This window comes from Rhinolophus hipposideros (genome assembly GCF_964194185.1).
Source record: "Rhinolophus hipposideros genome assembly, chromosome: 18".
In the NCBI taxonomy this organism is placed as follows: domain Eukaryota; kingdom Metazoa; phylum Chordata; class Mammalia; order Chiroptera; family Rhinolophidae; genus Rhinolophus; species Rhinolophus hipposideros.
Genome location: NC_138064.1, coordinates 7,600,738 through 7,626,807, shown reverse-complemented (window position 1 = coordinate 7,626,807; position 26,070 = coordinate 7,600,738). Strand labels below are relative to the sequence as shown.

The 26,070-nt window shown below is 43.5% G+C and overlaps 1 protein-coding gene across 9 annotated transcripts in view; it reads right to left on the bottom strand.

Annotated features, from left to right (window-relative positions):
- Positions 1-26,070, bottom strand: part of ELMO1 (engulfment and cell motility 1) — a 478,109-nt gene that overhangs the window by 222,817 nt on the left and 229,222 nt on the right. For all 9 annotated transcript variants that reach the window (XM_081079148.1, XM_081079151.1, XM_081079150.1 and 6 more), the window contains one exon: positions 20,161-20,265. In XM_081079148.1, the coding sequence (XP_080935274.1) occupies positions 20,161-20,265 (105 nt within the window). The remainder of the gene's footprint in view (positions 1-20,160; positions 20,266-26,070) is intronic.

Here is a 26,070-nt window from a genome sequence, read left to right as displayed (position 1 = left end):
GATAAGGGAAGGGAGCCCCAAAGTAAAGAAACCTAAAAGAGATAGCTTTAAAGATGCAGAGAAGGGAGCAGAGAAAGGTGAGGAGCAGCTAATATTAATCGAGAGCATTTATTGCCCAAGCCTCATTGTAAGCGCTTTCACGGACTGTCTCATTTATACTACCACATGACAGACACACTGCACCCTCCCAATGTACAGATGGAAAAACTGATGCAAAGAGAGGCTGTATCATTAGCCCCAGCTCATGTAGCACAGGAATTTAGGTGCCCGACCCTCAAGCTCAGGTTCTTGGTTACTGATTCCTGCCAAAACACACTGGGCCTTATTCCTACTGGAAAAAAGAGACAGTGAGACAGTAATAAACCTTTGACCAGGGTATTCCTTGATATGGTCACAGACGAGTCCATAGTGCTGTGGCTCTAGACTGAGATGATTTCCCAGGACCTTCACCGGATCTGGTGATGTGATGCACTTTCCTGAACCTAAGTTTTCTCCCACAGAAATGGAGAGAGGAATACCTCCCCAGGACGGGTTGCAAAAATTAAATGGAAAAAAAAAAAACGGAGTTAAAGATCTCTGAGTGCTTGAGACATCTCAAACACCCAACGATGAAGACAATTGGTCTACTATGGCTACAATAATTACATGACCTCTTGTCCCGGGGTGCTACCATTTGATTTACTGACATATTTTTATAGCTCTAGGGAAAAGCTGTTGGAAAACAAAACAAAACAAAACAAAAAAAAACACCACACACCAGAAAACGGTACACAACTGCTACAGAGATTATTCATCTCGTTCTTTGGCAAAGTTAAGGACTCAGGTGGAATAAATAGTATTGCTGACATGAGATGGGTTTCTGAGATTCTTCTGGCATCTCTTCAGAACAGCGGCTCTCCAACGTGAGTGGACATCAGCGTCTGCCTCGTTTGGAATGTTTATTAAACACAGACTGCTGGCCTGCTCCCCCAAAGTTTGACTCAGCAGGTCTGCGGTGGAACCTAAAAAAATACGCAAGCAAATAAACCAAACCCTAAATTCTTTTGAGGCACTGGGGTAACTGAGGGAGGGGGGTGTTAGCAAAGCATTTCCGAGAACATTTCAGAGTTATTTTTAGTAGCTTTCTCTTAAAAGAAGACAAAAATGCTCCATCCACACACCTTTCCTGGTCCTTAATTGGCCAGGCAGAGAGAGGCCGCTGCCTGTGGTGTGTACGGGGCTGAAGAGCCAGGCCTCAAGTCCTTTGAACAGGGTCAATGACACCATGACATGGAGACAAAAAGACTGAGTTCAGCGTGTGACCAGGAAAAAGAACACACAGAGCAGAGTGTGCAAAAACTGAAAGACCTGCTTTCAAGGGCACAAGAACAATGCATCCCAGGAAAAAGACAAAAAGGGTGTATAAGGGGTCAGGATGGTGAAAAAAAAAACAAAAACCCCGAAGTAGAAAGCATGTACAGAGAGCAGAGATAAATAACAATTTGGACAAATGAGAAGAATGGTATAAAACCCAGCTAATGAGGTGAAATCTTTCCAGAATAAAATTAGGCAATTACACATACAGAGACATAATAAAAGCCATAAATATCAAATGGCAAGGAATTGACTGGGTAATGGTGTAGTAATTAAAGCCTGGAGGTTCATAATAGACCTCGGATTGAACATGAATCAACCAAAAGGAAACGCTGCCTGCACTTTGATATGCTAGTGAGACAAAAAAGCAGGGTGTGTGAGACAAACACCGAACAACCATGGCCATACTCTGCTGCAAACCCCTACCCCCTACCCTCCACCCCTCGAGCAGTAAGTTGGGTAACACTGAGGGGGGAAAGGACTAAACAGCGGCAGGGATGACTTATGTTTGTGCCCGTACAGAGACCCAGATGTCACTGCATCAGAGAAACTGGGCTCAAAGAGGTCCTCTCTGTGCCAGCCCATGTGTTGCTGGGCCCAAGGATGGTCCAGGTGTGGCAGGCACCTGTCCACATTACTGCAGGCTTGGAGAGGTAACGTCTTGTTTATTAAAAGTCGTGGTTCTCGAACTTGAACCTGCATGAGAATCATCTGGAAGCTTATTGAAACACAGACTGCTGGGCCCACCCCCAGAGTTGTGGCTCAGTTGATCTGGGGCAGGCCCAGGAATCTGCATTTCTAAGTTTCCAGGTAATGTGGATGCTGCTGGTTTGGGACCACATGCCACAAACCGCTGATTTACATTTCTGCCATACCTATTCTCCCAGTTTCCATCATTAGCAAACCTCCTGTTTTTAAAGACACGGAGAGCAATGAGAGGAGATGGAAGAAGAAACAAATCTAATGTTGGTGTTATTTTTCTGTGACTAATAAAAACATCATTAGTAAGAGTTAAAATTCATCGAGAGAGAACAGATTGGTGGTTGCCTGGGGCTGGAGGCGGGGTATGGGGAGCAACTATTTGATGAGCTCGGGGTTTCCTTTTGGGGTGGTGAAAATGTCTTGGAACCAGACAGAGGTGGTGTTTCTACCACACTGTGAATGTACGAAATGTTGCTGAATAGTTCACTTTGAAATGGTAATTTTATGTTATGTGACTTTGACCTCCATTAAAAATAGAATACACGTGGAGTGAGTACCACGCAAACTCTCAAGGGTTTTAACTCCCCTGGTCCTCACAAGCCACCAGGGCAGAACAGGTTACCGATAAAGAAACCGCGCCTTGGAGCTTGCGTCACACGCCTGCGTGTCTAGCGGTTAAAATGGGAGACGCCGGCATCCCGACTTCACAGCAAGCCTCACGACTTCTACACTGTGGCTGGAACTGTTTCTTGGGAGGCATGGAACGTTTCTATTTCCGAGCCAGGGTTTAGGGCTGACCAGATAGGGGCACTGGAGGTGATGGATCAGAAATGGCCCAGGAGGCTAGTCGTACAGGACACCCAAGGACAGCCACACTGGCTCGGTGAGGGGAGTAAAGCAGGAAGGCTTTACACAGCCCTGAGGTGTGGTATCCACTGGTGAAGAGGGCCCCCTGCATGCTGCTTAAATGCAAATCTCACGCTCTCCCTTGCATTTGTCTGAGAGCTCACGTTTATCAGCATTTTGCAGATATGCACTACTCTTGGTCTCCTCCAACTTTAAAGCACTCACTGCTCACCTGAGGACCTTGTTAAAATGCAGATTCTGACCCAGGACACTGCGGTCAGCCTGAGGTCCTGCATTTCTAACCAGCTGCTGCACACAGGGACACATTTTGAAGAGTAAGGTGCTGTGCCTCCTGAATCCCTCGTCAGAATTCTAGCCCCGCTCTCCTCTTCACCCTTTGATTCACTCATTCAACGAGTATTTCTTTAAACACAGATATATTGCTAAGTGACTTGCCAGATGCTAAAAATACATATATGAACAAACTACCATCTTTAGGGGCTTGCAATCTGTTTAGAAGACACAAGGAGGTGGGACTCTGTCACGCACGGTCTCAGCTCCCGCTCCCCACATAAGAACGCAGGACATGGTGAGGCAAAAAGGAAACCCACGGAGCCATAGGTAGGGGAGTCATACAACTATATTCTTGATGGTGGCTGGGTTGGAGATGCAGGAAGCAGGAGCCACACAATGCACAATCCGCCTTCCGCTTCTCTGCCAACCCACCAACCAACCCACCCACCCCACTTGCTAGCTGCAATCCACGCTTCCTAGCTCAGCCACGGCTCTTATATCAGTGGTCAATGGCTAACTGATTACAGCTGATGGCCAACTAGTCACAGCTGATGGCCATCTACTGCCCGAGCCAGCACATTTCCACGGGAGGCCGAGAGCCTGGCAACTGCTCTCTGGGACTGTGTCCCCACAGACACAGCTTTTCATTTGCTATGGACCTCTTTTATACATTCCTGTATTATTTGCAGTTTTTACAAAGAATTATTCCTTTATGTGATGCAGGTGCGTGTGAGATGCAATGGGCAGCTACGAAGGGTAAGCTTCATCGGGGTGGGGAACCTCAAGGGAGAAGACACTGATTCCAGATTCTCTCCTCACCTATCTTTTTAACATTCCAAGCCAGAGGTGAGCTCTGGAATGTAATAAAGATTAATTGCACCTGGGAAATAGGTCCTGAATGAAGTCAGAGACACCCGTCTGCATTCGGGGCCCTATCAGCAATAAATCAGCAGATCACAGGGCAGCATTCTGACTCACTGCACGCTGCGCTGCTGAATACAAATGCCTCCTGTCTCCTTCAGTGGGATGCCGACTCCGAGATGCTGGCGTGTGGTCTGACAGCCCCTGTGAGATGAAAAATTAGGCTTGACATTTCTCAAGCCTGATTTCTTACTGAGAAATTGTCACCACTGTCTCAACAGTTATTGTAGTCTGAAAGCCAAGTTACACTCCACATATATTCTCTGAAATGTATTTGGATATAACTCGCTTTGCTAAACAAACGCATTCCAGGAGAGCTGGGGATAAAATAAATTCCTGTAAGGCAGATCACACTTCCTTTACTCACTTAGCTCATAGATTCATAAATTCACTCTGGTTTGGGGGAAAATGAACTTGAGGGAATGGAAAGGTAAGGAGAGAGAGCTATTTCCTATCACTCTCTTCTGGACAATAATAAATCAACCTTTGTAGAAACGTTCTCAAGCAGAAAGCGTTAATTTTCTGATTACGTAATTTCTGATACACATTAAATTAGCTACAATGGGAAAATTATTTATTGAAACCTAATTAAGACGTTAAGGCACACGTTGCTTCCCTTGAATTTAAAGGCACGTGAAAAGGAATTCTTTCTTCTATTAAAATTTTGCTTTTCAAATGAAATTTATCTCATTACATCTATCTCTATATAAACATCCCAAATCATGGCTACTTCTATTAAAGAAGAGATCTCTTCTGTGGGACACTCCTCCTACAGGGGATTGTCCAGATGGGGTTTTCTTCTATGGAAATTGCTTCTCCTGACACCCGTCCACGCCCCCCTCCCTCTCCTGCACCTGTATGATTTTCCCTTCTCCTTCTGACCCAAACCAATGTCACTTTCTCCGTAAAGTCTTACGCGACTCCTTCCTCTAAAATCCCGCAGCGTTTATCTATAACCTTTCTTACAGCAAGTCTCACTTTCTGCCACTACTGTGGTGAAGTGCGTGTGTCTTGCTTCCCCGGGTGGGGTAGAGCCCGTGAGGTCTAGAATCCCATCTCAACCAGCTCGGAATCTTTCACACTAGAGCTGAGTCACACTCAGCACTTGTTAATGAAACGGTAACTGAACAAGTGAATGGCCAGTACAGGACACGACTCTGGCCTCTCACTGGGCTGGCAGTCCCCACCAAGGGTCTAGTGGGCCTCTCTGTCCATTATGGCCAACACCAACTTGCCTGGTTTAACATGAGAATTTCCATAATGTATAATTTCTGTACATTCACAAGCATCTTAACTGAGTTACAATCATCTTCTAATCCCCTGCCGTTCTCATTCCCCATTCTACTTCCCTGTGGATTTTCTCAGAAGCAGTGGCTTCTGTGATGCCCTCAGAAACCCCCAACCTCACTGTTTCGTTCATTGTGCCGGCACTCAGGACCCAGAAGCGACTCCACAGTCAGAACACGCAGCCACCGATGGAATCTAGGCCGTGGAGCAAAATTCCTTCAGGAAGGATCTGTGTCCACCGCATGTGCTTGCTATGTCCCCAGGGAGGCGGAGAAGGATGGACTTAGGGCCGGCGGAAGCCCACAAAACAAAAGTCTGTTTACAGAAACTGTGCACTCACCTTCTTTGTGCATTGTGTAAACAAACTTTACAGAGCACTGGAATGTGTGAAAAATGTCCTTGGTTGTATGTTTATGGCAAATACTTGGCAAGTATTTGCTATAAATGCTTCCTGTAAATACCGTGAGTGAGAATCAGCAGGAAAAAATGTATGAGATGACAGGGAGCCAGCTCCCACAGCATAGGAATGTCCCTTCCACATGCTCACATGCTCCGCTCCACTCCTTACCCTGCTGATACTAGAAAGGGGGACCCCTGAATCCGGGTGTGTGGTTGGGGACATGGGCGGGGCTACTTGCAAAGGTGCCATGGGCTGGCACCCCATGTTGGAGTACTGACAGGGAAATCTACTTGTGTTTCCTTGGTGGTGATGCCCCTGAGAGCACTTCCTTCCGCTTCATGCATATTGGGTACCAGTTCTGTCCCAAGGTCCCCATTCCAGCTGCAAACAAGCACTCAACCTGAGCGCAAACAAGCACTCAACCTGAGCCCCACTTTCCTTGCCTAATGACTGGCCTGTCTCTCAGTTAATTCTATCAAGCTTTCAGGTGAACCATGGAAAATGGAAAACAAGAGGCTCAAAAGTATTCCTTGATAGCAAGATTAACGAGGAAATTTTTCTTAATTACTCTGTAATTGACAAAGCTCTCTGAAGATATGGATGGAGAGGAAAGAGAGCATTGCCGGCAAAGCAATGAATGCTCATGGTTTTTCCAGGAAGCCCCGACCAGCCCCAGATCGCCCTCTGGAACGAACCGAGTCTCCTTTATGCCACAAGAGGTACACGCTGGCTACTCTTGTTCCCAATCAGCTGACATGATAAATAGCACAAGTGTCCGAGTATTAGGGGGATCAATGATCTCAGTTGTAATAGCCCCCAAAGACTTTACGTTTTCCTTCATTTCAGAACCCTGTCTTTTAAAAACAAAAATAAACCAGCTCTCATCCTAACATGCTTAAGGACACCAAGGCCGAGAAGCACAGCTGCTTCTCTGGTTTGCGTCTTCACAGGTGCCAGGTCTGCCTCTCACTCACATACTTGTGTCCAGACCCTTCCCTTTACCCAAACATACTCTCCTCTGCACACTATCCAAGCCTAATGCTAAACATCCTCGCACAGCGATTTGTATGCTTACTTACAAAATTATTGCCTTTATGTACATTTCTAGAAATGGAAATGTGAAGTCAAAAGATCTTAATATTTTTGCCACTTAAATGTATATTTATAAGCCATCATCCAAGAAGTGTGTATCATTTTACAGTCCCCAGTGCAATGGATGAGAGTTCCCGTTCAAATCATTTCACCGCCGAAACCTGGACACTGACAGCACCAAGTGCTGTGAGGACGTAGAGAAACAGGAACGCTCGTGCATTGCTGAAGGGAATGCACAATGGGACAGTTTGCTGATTTCTTACCCAACTAAACATACCCTAACCTTACAATTTAGCGATCACACTCCTTGGTATTTACCCAAAGGAGTTGAAAACATGTCCACACAAAAACCTGCACATAGAAGTTATTGACAGCTTTATTCATAATTACCAAACATGAACACAACCGGAATGTCCTTCAGTGGGTGACAGATAAACAAACTGTGGTCCATCCAGACAATGGGATATATATAGCATGGAACCCCAAGTTACCAGGTTATCAGCAGAACTGACCCATCTGCGGAAATAACTAAATAAACTTTGGTCTTCTCAGTTGTTTTTTTTCATACAGAACTCGTGTCTACTCATATAACATACATGTTGTCCTGGCTTTTGTAACTGAGACTTTGTGTAAGGCTTAATACTACGTAGCTCATCTGCCCTTACAAACTGGCCATTTTGACGGTCCCATCAGCTCACTGAAAGGCAGATGTCTTCTGAGTCCAATGTTAGTTTTGATCTTCTGACACATATCACTTATGGCCATGAAAGACTTCAGAGGGACAAAGAGGAAAGCCACACCAGTCAAGGATTCAAAATATCAAATCTTGAATCATTCATTTAATGAATAATTTAAATGGCCGATGTTAGACAGTGAGGACAAAGGATAAAACAAGACATGGTTTCTACTAAAAAATGTCATGTTTGAGGGGGATGATAATCAAACAATAAAACATAGGATTATATAATCCTACATTGAGTAAATGCTATAAAAAAAAGTAACAAGGAAACAAAACCAAGGAAATAAAAAAGAAACCAGAAAGATGAAGTCCTGAAGAATGAATGGGAGTGAAGTGGGTAACGGGGCTGGGGGTGGAAAGAAGGGGCTGAGTTAGCAGAACCAGCATATGCAAAGGTCCTGTGGCACATGAGCGTCACCATTCAAGAACTAAAATGTCAGCAAGCTGGCTTTCCTGATCTTGGTAATTTCAAGTTTGCAGACAGGTATGAATAACATATATCAGAGTCTTGGATCCTAAAAGCCTCCACGTATAAGGTCCCCTGTGGAAATAGCCCTGATAAACCAGCCAGAGAGAAGTTAGTTATTAGGGCAGTTATATCTGCTACTAATAGTGTCAGTAGCAGTTGCTTTATAAAATACAAGAAAAATATTGTCTATTATTTATGATTTATACTAAATTTTGGAATCGGGTTTTACCAGTAGAGTGGAAAAGTTGATACAATTAAGGTCAAAGTAAAAATAAAATTACCTGACCATGCCAAACACTCCTGGGTACACCAGGTGTATTGCACAGATCCTAAGGGGAAAGCTATTTTTACCACTTACAATGGGGCATTTGGGGACATTACCACCTAAATTTTACTATACCAGCACAAAATGCCTTCTCATTTGGTAGGCAGGTTGCTAATGCTGGCTGGCCTCTGGTCACAGGAATACAGTTTACAAACGAAAGTCAGCAGTGATTCACCCAAGCACAAGCATCAGCATACCTGAGGCAAGGTTATCTGGGGGCGCAGCAATATGGCTGCTACTTTGGTTTCCGTTCCAGGACGGACAAAGGCCAGAAGGAGCACGACAGCCAGGGAGCTTAGAGCATATTCAAGATGGAAACCTATTTCTGTGGCTTTCTTCCTCAGTGTGACTGGCAATCCAGCCTGAAGGAGAAAGCCAGGACTCATTGGATTCAGGCACTCGTTTAACAGACAGCTGCAGAGCACCCCTGCTTTAGACACTGGGGCACAGCAGAGAAGCAACACACAGGCTGTGTCCCCCCAGAGCTGAAACATTAGGACAGATAAAGAGGAGACACACAACAACAAAGAAAAGGTAAATTTAGAGTTTGTAAACAAGCTTTACATTCAGAGGGAAACAGGGGTAAGAGGACAGGGAACAAAGGGGTGAAATTCCTTTATATTTTGTGCTGAAGAAGACCACGTTGAGCCTAGAGGAAGTGACAGAGGGAGCCACATGGCTAACTGGAGGGGACATTCCCAGCAAGGACAAGGCCCACAGGCTGGAGCTCATCTGGTACATTGAAGGTCAACAAGGATGCTATGGACTAAAATGTGTCCCCCCTCCCAAAAAAAAAAAGTGTATGTTAAATGGTCTGTCAGTACCTAAGACAGTGACTATACTTGGAAATACAGCCTTTAAAAAGCCAACGAAGTTAAATGGGGCCATTGGGGTGGAGCCCTAATGCAATATGCCCTCAAAAGAAGAGAAAGAGACCTCAGGGATATGAGGACACAGCGAGAAGGCACTGTCTGCAAGCCAAGGAGAGAGGCCTCAGCTGAAACAACATTGATGGCACCCTGATCTCAGCCTTCCAGCCTCCGGAACTCCGAGAAAATCAATTCCATTGTGTGAGCCAGCCAGTTAATCGGTGTCATTTGGTTATGGCAGTCCTAGCAGCGAATACAAAGGAGGTCTCTGGGGCTGGAGTTGAGTGAGAGAGGCATAGATGGACAGAAAGGCAGAGACACGGACTGTTATAGAGCCTGAAGGGCCATGGCAATGACCCTGGATTTTACTCGGAGCGAGATGAGAGTCGTTGGAGAATTCTGAGCAGAGAACGGACATAAGGAGACCAACTTTTAGAAGCATCACTCTGGCTCCCTAGTATTCTGGCTACTGGGTTGAGAACAGAAGAGAGGAAGAAGGGTAGAAGCAGGAAGTAGGCAGAACCAATTAGGAGACTACAATGTTAAGAGAGACGTTGAACGGACTGGGTCATTGTAAAGCTGGGAGAGGTGGGAAAGAGAGGTGGTGGTGTGGATATATTTTGAAGGTAGAGTCGCAACAAAGTTCTAAGTAGGTTTAGCCAAGCTTCGCTCCTGAAGGAAGCGGATACCCTACTAGATGGATATTTGTGACAAAATTACAGCTGAGCACAGGAATTTCCAGCAATGGGACAAAACTACCAGCTACTCTTCATACTTCACATGTTATTTTTAATTTTTTCCTATGAAAAAGGAGGGGACTTCTGGTTTCTGGTCTGACACGTAAAAAGCTTGGACATTTGCAACACGAAAAAGGCTGAACAAACTGAAAATCAGCACTTCGCCTTGTTCTGTCAGAAGATTGAGGTCACAGAGCAAACTGTCGCTCTCAAAACTGGAGAAACAGGCAAATACTGAGGATCACCATTTCCTGAGAGTAGAAGCCACTGCTAGAGCCTGACAGACATACTTAAATGCTAACTGACTAATTGCTAGAGACGCTACACTGACTAGCCTAAAAGGTAAAAACTCCTGGAGTCGCAGCCTTAGGAGGTCCAAAAACTTTCACAAATCATACCTCCAGGAGCCCTGCCAGGTTCTCCAGGTGAATATCAGACAAAACAAAACAAAACAAAACAAAAACACAAGATCTCTTGCTTCAATCAGGGGCAGGGGTAAGTGACCATGTTAGAATAAGCTCAGAGAAATCCGACCTCTTGAACAGTGGCGTGGCCTCAAGGGAAAGTATTTCACCAACCAACCTGGGGGAAAGAAAATGCCCAAGTCCAACCATGCTTAGCCTTCTCCTCTCATCTAAAAGAAGAGGATGGGACTGAGAAGGACTTGTGAAGGTCACATCCTAAGGGCACAGGCTCATTAAAAGACTGAGCCCCAATCACAGGTCTAGAGGACCCTTCCCCTCCCCCTACCCTTTCCCATCACATCAGTAGGACTACTGCATAACAACAGAGTATCACAGCTAAAAGAATCACCAGCCTCAGACCCTACTGAAGAAGGAGTCTCTAGGGAAACACAAACACAGCAGGAGTGACAAAAACAAGGACACCGGAGGACATTTCAGGCTCTGACACCTACAGCTACCGCAAACAATAAATGCGGGCTAATTCCTAGCCAGCTAAACATAAAATCTCACACTGAAAGCCTACTGATCTCAGTTCCTGGTACCCTCTACATCACATCCAAATTTCAACAACAGAAGAATTACAACGAGAGCAGAAAGGGGAAAAGCAGTCGCAAACCCGTCGCACTATAGCCCTGAGCTCTGCACAGTGAAGTTAGAAATGCAGTTAAAGGTGGAAGCCTGATCAATGACAGCAGAAAGGAGGCAGCTGGTCGCAGAGCAGATACTCAATCAATACTTATTTGTGTAACTAGCACAGTGAGACATAAACATAGACAATGTGAACTTGGGACCAGTTGGGGAAAGAATGGAAGACATTCCTGGGTCTGAGACAGACAGGCTTCCCTCGCCCCCAACATTGATTGATTGTTGGCTAAGGGCCTCCCGGGTAGCTAGTGAGGGTGTCGCCCCCAGGTGAGGCTATCTGCAGCTTCTGACCTTGTAATTCACGCTGGGCTTAGGTTTACTGTGTGCCAACTGCATATAGTTCATTATGTAGCTTGTTTTCAATTTCGTCTCACTGCATTTTATTGTTTAAAAAACAGAAAAACCTTCAGATAGAGCTAAGTGAAAACTCGGAAACTCACCCTCAGCTCGGGCTGGTAGCAAAGGAGAATGAAACTGAGAGCTACCCTGTGGTAGACCTGCTTGAGATTTCGAGTACCAAACCAGCACCAAAGGAGCTCCAGTGGTGTGGGGGCACCGCACACACAGCGCTGTGTCCAGAAGTCAGCAGGGTATGTGGAACCTGTCTCCCTCAGACATGCGGTTCTAGATAAAAGCCCACGTTGAACAATGAGCTCACCCTGAGGCCGGAAGCATTCCGTTCAGATCATTGGCTTCAGAAGTCAGAAATTCTCCCTTCCAGCACAACTAGTAAATCTAATCACATATATTCACGCTCTCAAGAGGTCCTGATTGTTTGGCAGTAACAGCTTGGATATTCACAATCAATGAAATCAATGCCACTATTTTTGAAACATAAAAAAAAACAAAAAAAAACAAAAAAAAAAACACTACATTGAAATAAGCCTCCAAACTGTGGACCTTGGTCAAGGAATGAATACAAATAAAAGAAAGGCATGAAGTACTGAAATGAATTATGAGACAAAAGAGTCGTTTTCAAGTCCCAGCAAGGCTGTGCCTCAGGGTCCTTGTTATTTATTCTAAGTTGATTCTGTGCTCCAGATCCCCTAGAAAGAAAACGTCACTCAAATAAAAAAGGCTCCTTTACACAAAACTTGTGTTTAACTGGTAACATATAATTTCATTAAAAAAAAAATTAGGAGCAATTGTTGCTGAAGCCGTTTCAGGGACAAGGGGAGGGGAAGATCTGCCAGCACTATGGGAACAAAAAGAAAAATGGTGTGCTACCACGTTTTGTTCCAATCGTTTGCTTCATAGTTAAGTTTAATTACACATTACGCAATGTCCTATAATTATGTCGCTTAGGAAACTGCCAATTTCCCCCTTGAAATGTTAAAAGTTCCTTAATTTATTTTAAAGACTCCGCATTGCCTCCATCAGCACCCCACCTTAGTGCACATGGGGTATTTGGCCCCTGTTCCCTTGACATGCAGGCGGGTGGGTAGCAAGGGTTCCCTTGCGTGGTCTGGGGCGGAGGGCTGACTGTGCTCGGCGCCCCAAGAACTTCAGTCCGGTGTAGTTATAATAAGATCTGATGACTTTTTTCTTTAAAATTTACAGCTGGAGAATCTGAGATATATGCCTATTCCTTTTCCTTACTCTTGGGAGGTGGAAATTAAAGTCATTTATGCTCAGCAAGAGAATAAATCCAGGACACAGATGAAGTACCTGCTCTCCAGGAGCTGACAACAGGGATGGGAAGACAACAAACACTGAGCCCATAAGGATGAGACCCCCCCACACCCCCAGGAGATGGGACATTAATCAAGTACAACTTTATGAACTGGGAAAGGGAATAGGCAAGTAAAATGGTGTGAGCACCTACTGTGTGCTGGCGGTGCACTGAGAATTTCACAAAGGTCACAGCAGTCCACCAGTCTCACTGACTCAACTGCCTCATGTACCAGGCAGATAACTAGATCAAGCAGCCAGACAGAATACAAGAGGGAGTTCTGGGCTCGGGATTATTTGGAGAGGGAGCACACGCCCCACCTACAGGCACGTCAATCACCTTCCCTTTAAAAATACTATGCCAGTTGAGCAAAACACTTCCATAGGACTCATTTGAACAGTGGCTGCAACCTCTAGATGAATCTACAAAGCCCTAAAAGGCACAGGCTATGAACACTGGAAGCTGACTACTTGCTTTTCAATTCAGCTCTGGCACTTGCTTAGCTGTGTGATCCTGGGCAAACCACCTAACCTCTCTGTGTGTCCGTTTCCTCACCTGTAAAATGGAAATAACAACAGTGCCAACTTCATAGGGGGGCTGTGAGAAAACCTCAGTGGCCAGAGCTCTACAGACTGGAAGGAAGAACAGGGTACAAAGGCGACCTTATCTTCCCATCTCTGGAAGCACTGCACGGGAACAAATAGTGTGTCCCAAGTACTCAGAATATGGAAAGGCTTCAGAGACGGTAGCTTTCCTATGGTGGGTTATCCCACAGCATTTTATTTTCAGTACTGCTCAAGAACCAGGCTTCTCCCATCCCAGTGCTGAGTTGGGGTCTAAATCAGTATTTCTCCCAACTAGTTTTTCAAAGTAGTGTTTTCTATGTATGTATCATGAGGAAAAAGAATCCATTTAAAGGTTTTGAAATAGTGTACACCTACCTTACATTTTTTTCTTCCTTTAAAAAAATGGCTATCACGAAAGAACCTTGAGAAGACAATTCTTAGGTACAGATATCCATCTTTTCCCAAAATCTACTTTACTTGACGTATTATAAATGTTTGTTTTGATTTGGGATAATATTAGAAACTTACATGTGCCCTGACTCACAACTGCACAGAACCACTGTAATTAATCTTATTTTTAAAGAAATTTCTATTTTTTCCCCTCTCAGGAAATCAATTCTCTTCTACTGCAGTCACCCAGGGTGCAAAGACATTCTAACCAGATGGAAATGCTCATCATAAATGAGGAAGGATGTTGAGGACAGAACTGCAGGCTACATCGAAAACAAGTAGTTTCCAGAATTCGCTTTCTCCTTTGTTACTGGAACCCTCCATATTTTATAAATTCTGTAGTTAGTTGGGTAACAACCTCATTAAAAATACATGTTGCCAAAGATATGGTGATGAAAAGAGCATAGACTCTGGGTGGTGAACACACAATATGATATATGTAGATGATGTATTTACAGAATCGTACACCTGAAATCTATGTAACTTTACCAAGAAACTTGAAAAAAAAAAACACCATGTTGTTTATGACATGGCGTCGCCCCAAAGAAAGAGGAGACCCATGCGAGAGGGGTCAGGTTTGTTCTATGCCATATTTACCCAACACCAGAATACTTTTCTAAACAGTAGTGCCATTATTTCACATTAGGTCCTTGGGAAAGGAAACACGTCCTAAGTGATTCTCAGACAATTAAGCACTATGATAATTTATAAAACAGTGACATGATGACCTACCCAGTATACTGTGGAAAACTGAAAAGAAGTAAAGTTTTTATGACTTGATGAATGTGTGCAGGAAGGGCACATCTAAAAATCCAGAAGTTAACAAGAGGGGCTGGGGCTGGGACAAGCAAACAACACAAAACAAAACAGAAAGCACCCGACTCTCTTCTTCCGCTGGCTGGTCTGTTTTCTGGTATCTAGGAACTAGACTCTGCCTCTCTCGTTGACCACCACGCCCACTGTGCATGGCATTGTCCTGGCAGATGGGAAGTGTTTGATATTTTCTGAATGAGTCAGTAAACTGAATAAATGTGAATGATGAAAGGGATTTCTCTTCCTTTAGTTAGATGCTTTTTGGATCTAAGAAGGTGAACCGTTTTTGTTTTCATGTGACTTTGTTTTTCCTCTGAAAAAGATAGAAATGATAACAGAAACATCTCCACTGCATTCATGTGGCTTTTATTGTTGCACATTTAAATAGCTTAGCTGATGTTGTTAGGGTCTGGGATTAAACACAGCACGCTTCTCTCTGGGGGAAATGTGGAAAGCGGGCCAGGTGACTGACAATAGGTCTGAACCTACCCCGACCTTCTGAAATACTTCTGTATGTTAGCTCTCGTGTCACTAGTCTGAAGCTATGACCATACTGAAATCTGAAAAGCCTTGCAGAGATACCTTCGCCAGGCTTATTAAAATAACAGCATTTTAGTGTCAAATATTTGGTAGTACCAGTATAGTGCCATACAGGAAAAAGACAGCCTTGGTTTTCAAAGAGCTTACAATGTAATAAAGACATATGATATTGCATGCAAAGTTTGTAATGAAATGGAAAGGGAAGACCAAGCCATTGTGTGTTCGGAAACCTTTGCTTTCCCTGTCATTCCTTCCTGCTTCTTGCTGAAACTTGGCTCTGACAATTCCCCCCATAAGTCTTGAACCAAATGAAAACCAAGTCATCTGGGTTTCTCAGTAGTTCCAGTGAATAATTAAATACATCAAAAAATATATATATTCTAAGTCCAAAGGGTTTATTTCCAATCGAGCCACTAAGCTTGTCATTCCAGAAAGAGAACAAAAAATGCAAACGAAAAAAAAAACACACCACACGCTCAGTCAGCTCTGTGCCATTCTCCTGTCTGTGAAACAATGACAGCAGGCTCATGGGAATGAGCCACGCACCGCCCCCCACCTCTCCCGACAGAGCCTCGGTGGGGAGAGCTGGGGGGTGTAGCATCTGCACAAGAAGGAAAAGCAATTATGCCCATAGTAAATAAGACCCAGAAGTCGGAAGTCATGCAATGACTCCAGATTGTACTCCCTGCACAGTGGGGTGCTCAGATTTGCAATTCCTCCTGGTGGTCTGTGCCCATCCAAGTGCAGGGTAATTCAATTACATCCGTGGCTTTTACGAGTGCACAGTCCCAGACTTTATTCAAAAAATACATGACAAACAAGGCTGCCCGTCAATAAATTCAGGTTCAAAAATACACCTTCCTTAAACTGTTCAAAGGACGCAGGCCTCGATTCTCAGATGCTAAAACATGAATTGATCATTGGCAAGAGACCACTTAAATAAAAATGAAAGAAACTCGTTGCTCACTTGATTAACAAGAAATTATTAAAATCCATTCTGTGCCTGGTACCACAAGAGGTAGGCTTGGGGGCCGGGGGTGATCCCTGAAGCATTGTGAACTCTGTTTGGAAAGATCATCCTAACAGCTGACCTGGGTATTGGGTTCAAAGGTACTGGGTTTTAGCAGGGAGGCCATGAAGATAATATGGCAAATATCCAGACGCACGGATTGGAGGGAATGACGTTTAAGGGTGTAGACTGTACAGAATGTGGTGTCTAGATATTGAATTCTATTGCCTGTGTCTCACGGACAACCAGACATGCCCACCTACACAGAGGTCCTACATGCATAGAAGGGTCTGGATGTTTCCAAATGTCCCCCTTACAGACTTGCACTATTTCATTAATGACACCACTATCCATCCATTCGTTCAAGTCCGTAATCTCCCTCTTTCTTCCTCAGAGACAGTCCAGTTTATTAAAGCTCCAAAATAATTCATTCAAACTGCTTCTCCCCAATGCCACCACCACTACTCTAGTTCGGGTTACCGCCATCATTTCTCTATAACTTCTCAAATTTCATGTTTGCTGCTAGTCTCTCAATTCCTCACATTTGTTTTCTGGCAGGAGAGGAATTTTTCTAAAATTAACTCGCATCATCTTTAGTTAAGACTCTTCAGAAATTCTTCAATGACTTTAGATAAGTCCAAACACCTTCACTCAGCCTACAAGGTACCTAATGAACTATCTCACATTTGCCTCTCAAGCCATGATCATATCCATCCCTCCCAGTTTTAGCCATACTATACGATTTTTGGTTCCTCGAATAAAGCACATGCCTTTGTGCCTCTGCTCACTGTTTCCCTCTGCTTGGCATACTCTCCTATACCCACTCCCCTTCACCTGATTAACTAGTACTATCCAACACACCTTCATGTGATACCACTTCCTCCAGGAAGCCTTCCTGGCCTGATCTCCACATCTGTGTTGGTGACTATCCTCTGTGTCCCCAGTATCCTTCCTGATCAAACAAACTACATTCCAAGTGATTAGGAAAGTACCTAATATTTATCTCTTCATCCTACCCCCACCTCTTCTTTGCATTTCTAGATAATAACCTCCTCGGTGACAGGACTCATGAATGACTTGGTCCTTGGGGACTCCCCATCACCTAGCTCACTGATGGATATTTGATAGTTACTCAGTAAACATGTGCAGCCTGAGTGGTTGAGAAGAAAAATGGTCCACAGACAGAGTCCTGGGGATCACGTTCATTTGATGGGCAGGCTGAGGGAGAGAAACCCACCAGAGAGACTAAGCGAAACAGCCAGGGAGAGAACCAATACAGACCTCACTGGCTGCCAGCAAAAGGAGAGAATGGTGAATGGAAAACACTGTCCAGTGTCCATGGGAGGGCAACTGAGGTGAAGCAAGAGGAGACTGCTTCTGAAAAATGATGGGTGATAGCCTTGGTGCAGAAAGGTGAGTGGCAGGCGAGGTAGAACATGAGGCAACAAGACAATCTAGAAAAATACAAGTGCAGGTGTCTGAGGCAACGTGATAGTGGAGGGGGGTGTCGAAGGTGGAGAGGGTGTGCACACGTGTGTATGTGTGTTACAATCCCCTTTAAAAATCTCAACCAGAGACCTGACTGGCAAAGGGAATGGGGAAACTATATGCAGGTACAGAAAAAAGAGTTTACTGAAGGAAAGATATAAATAATAAATAAATAACTGCGTTCACACAGGAGATGCACCCGATTTAAAAAAGAGAGAGCAAATTTTATCAAAATGTAAACTTTAAAAAAAGAACGCACCTTTATGTTTCAGAAAGGACCACTTAATGAGCTGTCTGCAATGACTGTTTTCACTATCTATATCACTATTTCACCATCACTGGGAATCTCTCTTTTCCTAGTCACCACAAAGCTTGATTGCAGAATGCCTCAGACCTTATATGTGATCCCATAACCCCTTGTGTAAATAGCTGCAGCTTTCCATCCAGTCAGATCCAAAGTAAGAGGGGACAGAGAAAACATCAGTTAAGGGACACTTTTGAGTAAACAACGAATATGTCAATTATAGGAAGGTCTAACCAATAAGAAAAAAATGAATTTGGGCAAAAAGGGCCACACTTTGCTTTACAAATAGGTTTTTCTTTTAAATCTCTCCCTATTAGATATAAAGTTCTGTCAGGTTTCCATGGTATTAATTTTACGTGTAACAGTTTAGAGAATGCGTTGAGGAAAATGGGCTTAAAACATTAAATTACTTTCATAAGACATATGCTTCTTATGCAATCAACAATACATAAAGCATCAATAAGCTCTAATTTTAGATATATTCACCCACAAACATTAATGATTAATGCTAAATTTAATTTCTACATGGCTTCTTCTTTTCACACACAACTTTCCAAGGCTATACTACATGGCATCTCAAAAATATTAATTTACTTCTGTGGGAGAAGATTAAATTCCTAGAAAACAATCTGTGCAGTAAATACATACACATTACAAGCCAAATGGAACTTTCATGAAAAATAAAACAAACAATTTTCTTCACAATATATGTAAATCAAGCCATTCATGCTGCAGGCCTTAAACTTACACAGTGACATATGTCAATTATTTCTCAGTAAAAAACTGGAAAAAAAGAAAACAGTTTTCTTATGGGAGACTGCATTTCTGACCAAGCATCTGATCCCACGTCTTTCAGAGAAATGCATAAAATCCTTTCTAAAATCAAATTACAAATATCATTTCAGTATATGTCAAAACTTATCAAATTGCATATACAGAAAAACACATCAAGTTAAAATATAGTACATACAGGGAATTCAGAGGTCCGGTATGACTTTTTCCAGGGGTCACTGCTGAGCTGGACACATTTGCACTGTGCAGACTGTCCCATGTATTATAGGTTTGGGCCGGGAGCACCCCACCCACCGGGCATGGCGACTACCAAAGGAACACACGTTTCCAACCCTCCTGGGGGGAATTACTGCTCCCTTGTTTAGAGAAGAAATTTGAGACCAGGTTAAAAGGAATTACCCATATTTAAGTCACTAGAGAACAACAGGGCCAGGTCTCAAACCCCAGTCTCCAGGAAGCCAGTGCCACCAACAGAGATGCAAAGGAAAATGTGAGAGGAACCCTGCTTTCATATTCAACCTTGCTCTTCCTGCATTAGGCAATTCATTCACCCCATATTTTCTAAGCTGAGATCTAGTCATCCTTTTAAACACCCATCAGTTCCCTTGTCCCATTTATTCATCTCCTCCTCCATCTTAATCCTGGATCAGTATACTTCACCCGACTGAACCTGGGTTCCTCTTCCTGAGGACAGGCGACAGGGATCCAGGAACTGCAGTGAAGCAGCCCCGAAGGGCAGGCTCTCCATGTCACTGTCCCTACGCTCCCCTTCCTTCCCACTTGGTCCTTCTGGTCCCTGCACTGCCCGAGCCGCAGGTGGCATCTTCTAGTCTCCTTCTGTCCCACCCAGAAAGGGCTCTGCCTTGGTAGCTAGAGTGTCGCGCATCTGTTACGAAATGAGAGAAGGAATTTCCCTTCCCTTCCCACCTCGCCCATTCTTCTCTTTCTGTTTATCTTATTGTATCTCCAGTATTACATTGAGCAAAACTGAGGGTCCCGGGCCTCTCTAGAAGAAGCTGGATAAGTCTAAGTGTTTCCACTAAGGTTGGAATCGTGCAGGTTTGGGGGAGATAGTTCATATCTCTCCCTTGGTATTTAAGTCTAAGGGCTTTTATAATGAAATATTGATCCATATAAAATATTTCCCAGTATTTTTTGTATTTTAAAATGTCATCATATGAAAAGTACTTAAAGAGAAAAGAAAAAAAAAATATTTCAGTGTCCCTGGTTGATTTCATTTCATTTTAATTTTTATTTCACTGAGTTATGAAAGCCAAAACTCTGGGGCCACTCACCTAAAGGGCCACTCACCTCCAGACCTGTAAGTTAGAAATTCAAGTTCAGGAGGAGACCAACAGTAGCCGAAAGGGGCTGCGTGCTTACCCGGATGTAGGCGTCCTGGTGGTGCTTGGCAAAGTACAGCATGTTGTCCAGGGCTAACATCCCAGGAGGGGTCTGGGTGAAGTCCATGGCAGGGTTGACATGATTCTGTGATGAAAACAAAATGTTTGGTCAGCAGAAATCTGGTTTCCCTCCTCAGGACCAAAGTTCCATAAGTCAAACTCCACATAACCAAGTACAACGACATTTTCTATCTCCATATACACCTACTGGGGTGGCAGTCGGGACTTCTCCTGCAGGTACAGCAAAACCCACTTTTATACCTGGGGTTCGGAAACTCAGCAGAAGGTCAGGGGATATAGGAGTATCGTTAGACCTGGGACACTGCTGGAGAAAGAAAATAATGTAAGAAACTCCATTTCTGGTGGCTGTGCTGTGGTGGAACCAACAGCCTTTGGGGAGAAAGACCTGGGAGGAAGCCACCTCTCTGCCATTGACCTTTCTGCACCTAATGTCCTCGTCCTCAAGTGTGAGGGCTATGGATGACCACTCCACCCATGGACTTGCGGAACAGTCCAGAGCTACACAGTCAGCAGGCCTCTGAGCACGGATACGTGGCACACCACTGATGTCCACAGGCCTGACATCTGCCTCCTCTGGGGAGTGTTCTGGCCTTGTGGTCACCACACATGGTGCCGAGAATCAGGAAGACAAAACAACAGTTTCAAATACGCCCGACAAATTCTCCACGTGCTCAAGGTCTCCAAGGAAAACATCACAAGACTCTTGTTCAGAGCAGGAAACCACTCTCTTCCACTAATCATCAGAAGGGATCACCAAAACCTGTCCTGAAAATTCATATCTGAATGGTGAGTGATTTAAAGAAAGGTACTTTTTGGTTAAAGGGAAGAAAAAGAAATGTTAAAGAGCTATTAAAGAAAACCGCGTAAAGAAAACCCCTTTTCTCTCTTCTACTAGCACCCTTTCCCCCCTTACTCTCTGTAAAATATATGGTGATGGCAAGAGAACGGACTGTGGGTGGTGGACACACAGTGCAATGTACAAACGATGTATTATAGAAATATATACACTTGAAACCTATATAATTTTACTAACCATTGTCACCCCAATAAATTTAATTTATGAAACTACATATTTTTCTTTTGTTCCTGAATAACAAACAGTTCCAATCTCTGATTCGCCAGGGAAATTTTGGTTGACTACATTTTTTTTCTAATTTAAGTCCAGGAAAGCTTTCTTGTTCACTTTTCCAAGGTTCAAACAACGCACATTTTTGTACATTATTTGAGAGTACATCTTAGCTGTCTTTTCCTTGATGAATTCAAAAAACAATATATGAGCTGGTTTTTAAACAACATGTAAAATTATAGGAGAGTGGAGGTGTCCACTGGTGACAATTCCACATCCGCTGACAATTCCTGCCCGTATCTCTAGAACAAGCCAAACAGTGACTTCAATATTCTATTGTAGTATTTCATCCTGATTTGTTTATTAGGATGTTGGAAAGTTTTTAAAACACCAAGATACCACCACTTATGATAAGAGAGATACCGCTCATAAAATAAATGTAATTGTAGCAAAATTGAAAATCACTGGACGCATCAAATGCTGTGGGGCTGAGCTTTAATCTCACACTTACTGGAGTAAGAGGGGTCAGGTTTGTATTTGATAGTGGGTGGACAGAAATGCTGGGAATAATCAGAGATCCGGTCTAAAAAGTCACTTGCGATTAAAGGTTGTATAATATTTTTAGTTCTTCCGAAGAGAATAGTGGGACTTCTCCCATTACACCTAAATTTATTATTTGGACATTGATACATTTGATTTTCATGAACATGAGTAACATAAAAAAAGTTAATACTGGCTGAGTGCTTTCAGGGGCGGATAGCAGCAATTTGTGTTTTCCATACATGATCTCATTCAGCCAACAGGCAGTGGGCGCTAATGTCCCCAATTGATCAATGAGGAAACTACATCGTAGATGAGTACCACCAGTTCGTAAGTTGAATGCATTTACTTTGGTACTGCTACCACTTAGATTTTACAGAGCCGGAGAAAAGTTCATTTGAGAAAAACACAGGCCAATCAACATTAGCTGCTGCCCAGCAGGGTCCAGCCATCTATGGAGAGTGTGCCAAATATAAGACAGAAAATCATGACATTTATTTCAGATTCAATTCTAGTGTTGGTGTATGAGTCTATTCCAAAAATAAATACCCAAAAAGGAAATCAAATGACATCAATTAGTTTCTCTGAATCTAATTTGAACAACCCCCCAAAGCTATGTGTTAGTGACGCTGACCAGGGAGAAAATCCCCACGGCTCAAGAGTCATCAGTCTTGTTTGAACTGTGCTCTCAGGGTCCCCTCAAAACCTCCTTCTATCAAACACACCCCCTTATGCACACATCGGGGGTATGGGATAGAGCACTGCTGCTTTCAAAAGGTCTTCCAGTTAAGAAACAATACAATTATTTTTAGGGTTCTTTTAAAGAAACACATGGCTGTTAGGAAACAGTCCCAATAAAGTAATGCCTGCTATGTGCCAGGCAGTATGCAAAGCACCTTGCATATATGCTAACTCTTAGTCCTCATACAACTCCAACCAAGGAGGTTCTAGTATTATCCTCCTTTGACACAGAAGAAAACTGAGGCACTGAGTATCTGGGTACCTTGTCCCAAGGTTTAGGACCGTACGTGGCAGAGCCAGAATTTGAACGCAGCTTTCAGACTTTTAATCAGGGGGTTAGTGTCAAGGGGTTGATCCACCTGACACTCCTGGGGGTTCCACAGAGATGTCCCACGTAGGTCCTCAGCTGCCGTGGTTCTCCTCAGCCAACGTTATTCACTCAGGCAAAGTGGGCCTGTGATCTGCCCTTTTCAATAAAAACTATAATTTCTCCACCCCTCCCAGACATAACAGACCACGTCTCTCTCATGTTTAACAAACGGTTCCTATTGTCTCTGACAAACAGGCTCCGACTAAACAAAAGCCAATTAGAAAATTGCCTTTGATTTTCTGGGAATTGCCCTAAATTATGAAGCACCACTGTGTCTTAGATTTTAAAGATATTTTGTAGTCTGGATGAATGCTGTTCTTATTTTCTCTCTCTTTCCCTCATTTTTTTTTTTTTTTTAAACTCCGGGTATCATTTGCCAAGCCAGCTCGTCTGTCCTTGAAATTATTCTTTCCTTTTCCTCTTTTCATTTTAATAGGCAGTAAACTAATTTTATAACCATGGATTTTGATAACAGAAAAACCATAAGAATTATGTGCGGAAACATTTGAAAGCTTTCTATACCACGACAAATATACTCTGAGAACCTGCAAGGCCAACAGTTCCCCCACTCCTTTCTTATTTATGAAACTCCTTAGATACAGATTTCTTTTCTTTTCTTGTTCCATGTTTTTTTTTTTTTTACCCACCTGTCTTGAAATGGAAGCTGCGTGAGCTTTGACAAATAGCTTGAAATTTTCCCTTGTTTTACTGCAAAGCCTGTGTACCTCTGTACATCCTTCAGAAATGCCATTTGTTAGCAGTGCTTCTCCTGAATCACTGAGGCAGCTCTCAGCCCGTACAGAAAGGAAGATAGTTCCAGAGTTCTTCACCCTGGAAATGGGACTGACCAGGCCATTAAGATGGCATGATTTATTATTTTATGCTGAGCACCCTACAAGGGGTTTGGGTATCGAGTTCCTGGAGATCTGTTTCTCTTCTGTTACCCACATGCCAGTTTTTCAGCTGAATCATTTCAATGGCACATTCAAGGGAATGTCCAAGGTCTAAGACAGAGAATCTTTCAACCTGGTCCAGGCCCATACACCAAAGCCTCACCCCCAGATTCTCTGATTCAGGAGGGCTGGGTGAAGTCCAGCCATCTGTCTCCCTAACAAATACCCAGGTTTTATAAATGCTGCTGGTTGGAGACCGCACTTTGAGACCCACAGGTGGCTAGAATGTGTCACCTCAAATAACACAGGTAATATCAGAGTAAGCTCTAGAATCCAGATCACTGTTTCCTCCAATCCCATGCAGCGTCTACTACATTATGCTTTGAATCCACTGGCTCCAAGGTGCAAATGTTTATCTGCTTGGTGCATTAGCCTCTCATTGAGTAAACATACTCTTTTATTCAGAAAAAAAGGATTTATAATTTAGAAGGTTCTCACTTCTCCTATTGCTCAAATTTCTGAGGAAAATAATACGCATTAGTACCTCCACAGTGGAGGCAGGAAACGGTAATCAGCCAATCTCTTCTACTCTTGAATGCTTCTTGGTTGGGGGAGCACTGCCACACAAGCCTGAATGATTTTTAAATGATCTGTGTTTTTCAATTAGTGTGGATGATCATAAGGCATGATTGCAAGAATGCTTGCCAGGTGACATGTCATGGGGAACGCCTTTGAGAATTTGGGAGTTAATATTTGTGCTATATGAATGCCTACATTTGCCGAACAAATATAGCATTAGAAGCAACCTTTAAAACAAATCACATTGAGTGAATATTCATTCAGTCTACGAGAAGCCTCATCAAGGCTATTTCTTGAGGCTGGAAGTTTAAGGGCACGTTCTCCAGGGGAAGGCAGACCACTAGGGAGCTCTGTCAAAATACACATGCCTCCCACTCCTCACCTCCCCACACCGGAGAGAGAAAGGAGTATGTGGGCATTTCAATAAGGTCCCCAGAACTGCAGTTATCAATCTTGGATGCACCTGAAAATCCCCTGGGGGAGCTTCAAAAACTCCTGATGTCCAGACTGTACCCCAAATCAGTTCAGTGAGAAATTCTGTGGCTGGGAACCAAGCAAGAGGATTTTTAAAGCTCCCCAGGTGATTCCCATGTCCATCCAGGGTTGACAACACTGTCCCCTATCAGTGGATCTCAAATGTGAGCATGATCAGAATCTCTTGAATGGTCTGTTCATCAGATTGTTGGACCCCACCTCCAGAGAGTCTGTGCAGTAAATCTGGGTGGAGGCCAGAGATTTTGGCTTTCATACAAGTTCTCAGATGCTGCTGATGGTCTCTGAACCATATTTTGAGGAATACGCTCTAAAGTCACAGGAAGCCAACACAAGAGTGTGTTAGGAACCTAAACCCAGGAGTGGGTGGTGTTGGAGTCTTGGTTCCCTGTCCCAGGTGATTGGTGAGGCAGCGACTTTTACTGACATGTGGCTCTAGGTTGAACAAGCATTCCCTGAGTTGACACAGGCCCACCACTCTCTCACCTATCTTCTTCACACATTTGTATAAGGAAGCCCTTGATAACATCTGACTTTGTGACCTCCAATGTAGACCAGCGTTCCAAAGAGTCCTAGAAGTGGCCTTTGGAAATCTTTGGAATCTGGCCTTGCTCTTTCTCCAGTAATGTCAATAAAAATCCATAGCTTAGATGAAGGAAGAGAAAGTATCCTATCAAGTCTGACCTAAGAGTGAGCGAGATGGTGGATATGCTGAAGGGCAGAAAACTAACTGTGACGAGGTGGGATGGGTACTGGTGAGCATTACGTAGAGCACTTCAGATGAGTGATTTCACTGAATTTTCTCAACTACGCAGTGAGGTGAGTGTGATTAACAAGATAAATATTGTTCTTCTCTTTCTACAGATGAGGGTCAGAATGTGTGACTTGTGTAAGATCACAGCTAATGAAAATGGCTAAGTCACCACTTCAACTCTGTAGCTTCTTTTCCTATTTAAGTTCAGCAGGTCTTTGGAGAAGAGGAAGATGGGCCTCATTAGCAAGAAGAAGCTTAACCAGAGAAATGTGAAGTCTTATAAAAGATTTTTTTTTAAATTCAAGAACACATCAACAGAATATGAAATATGTGGCTTACAAATAATTCATGGAGCCCAGGTCCTCCTCAAAATTTGATTCTTTTAGGTAAAACACAAAGGATCAGCATGAAAGAAACATCCAGGAAGGTGTGAA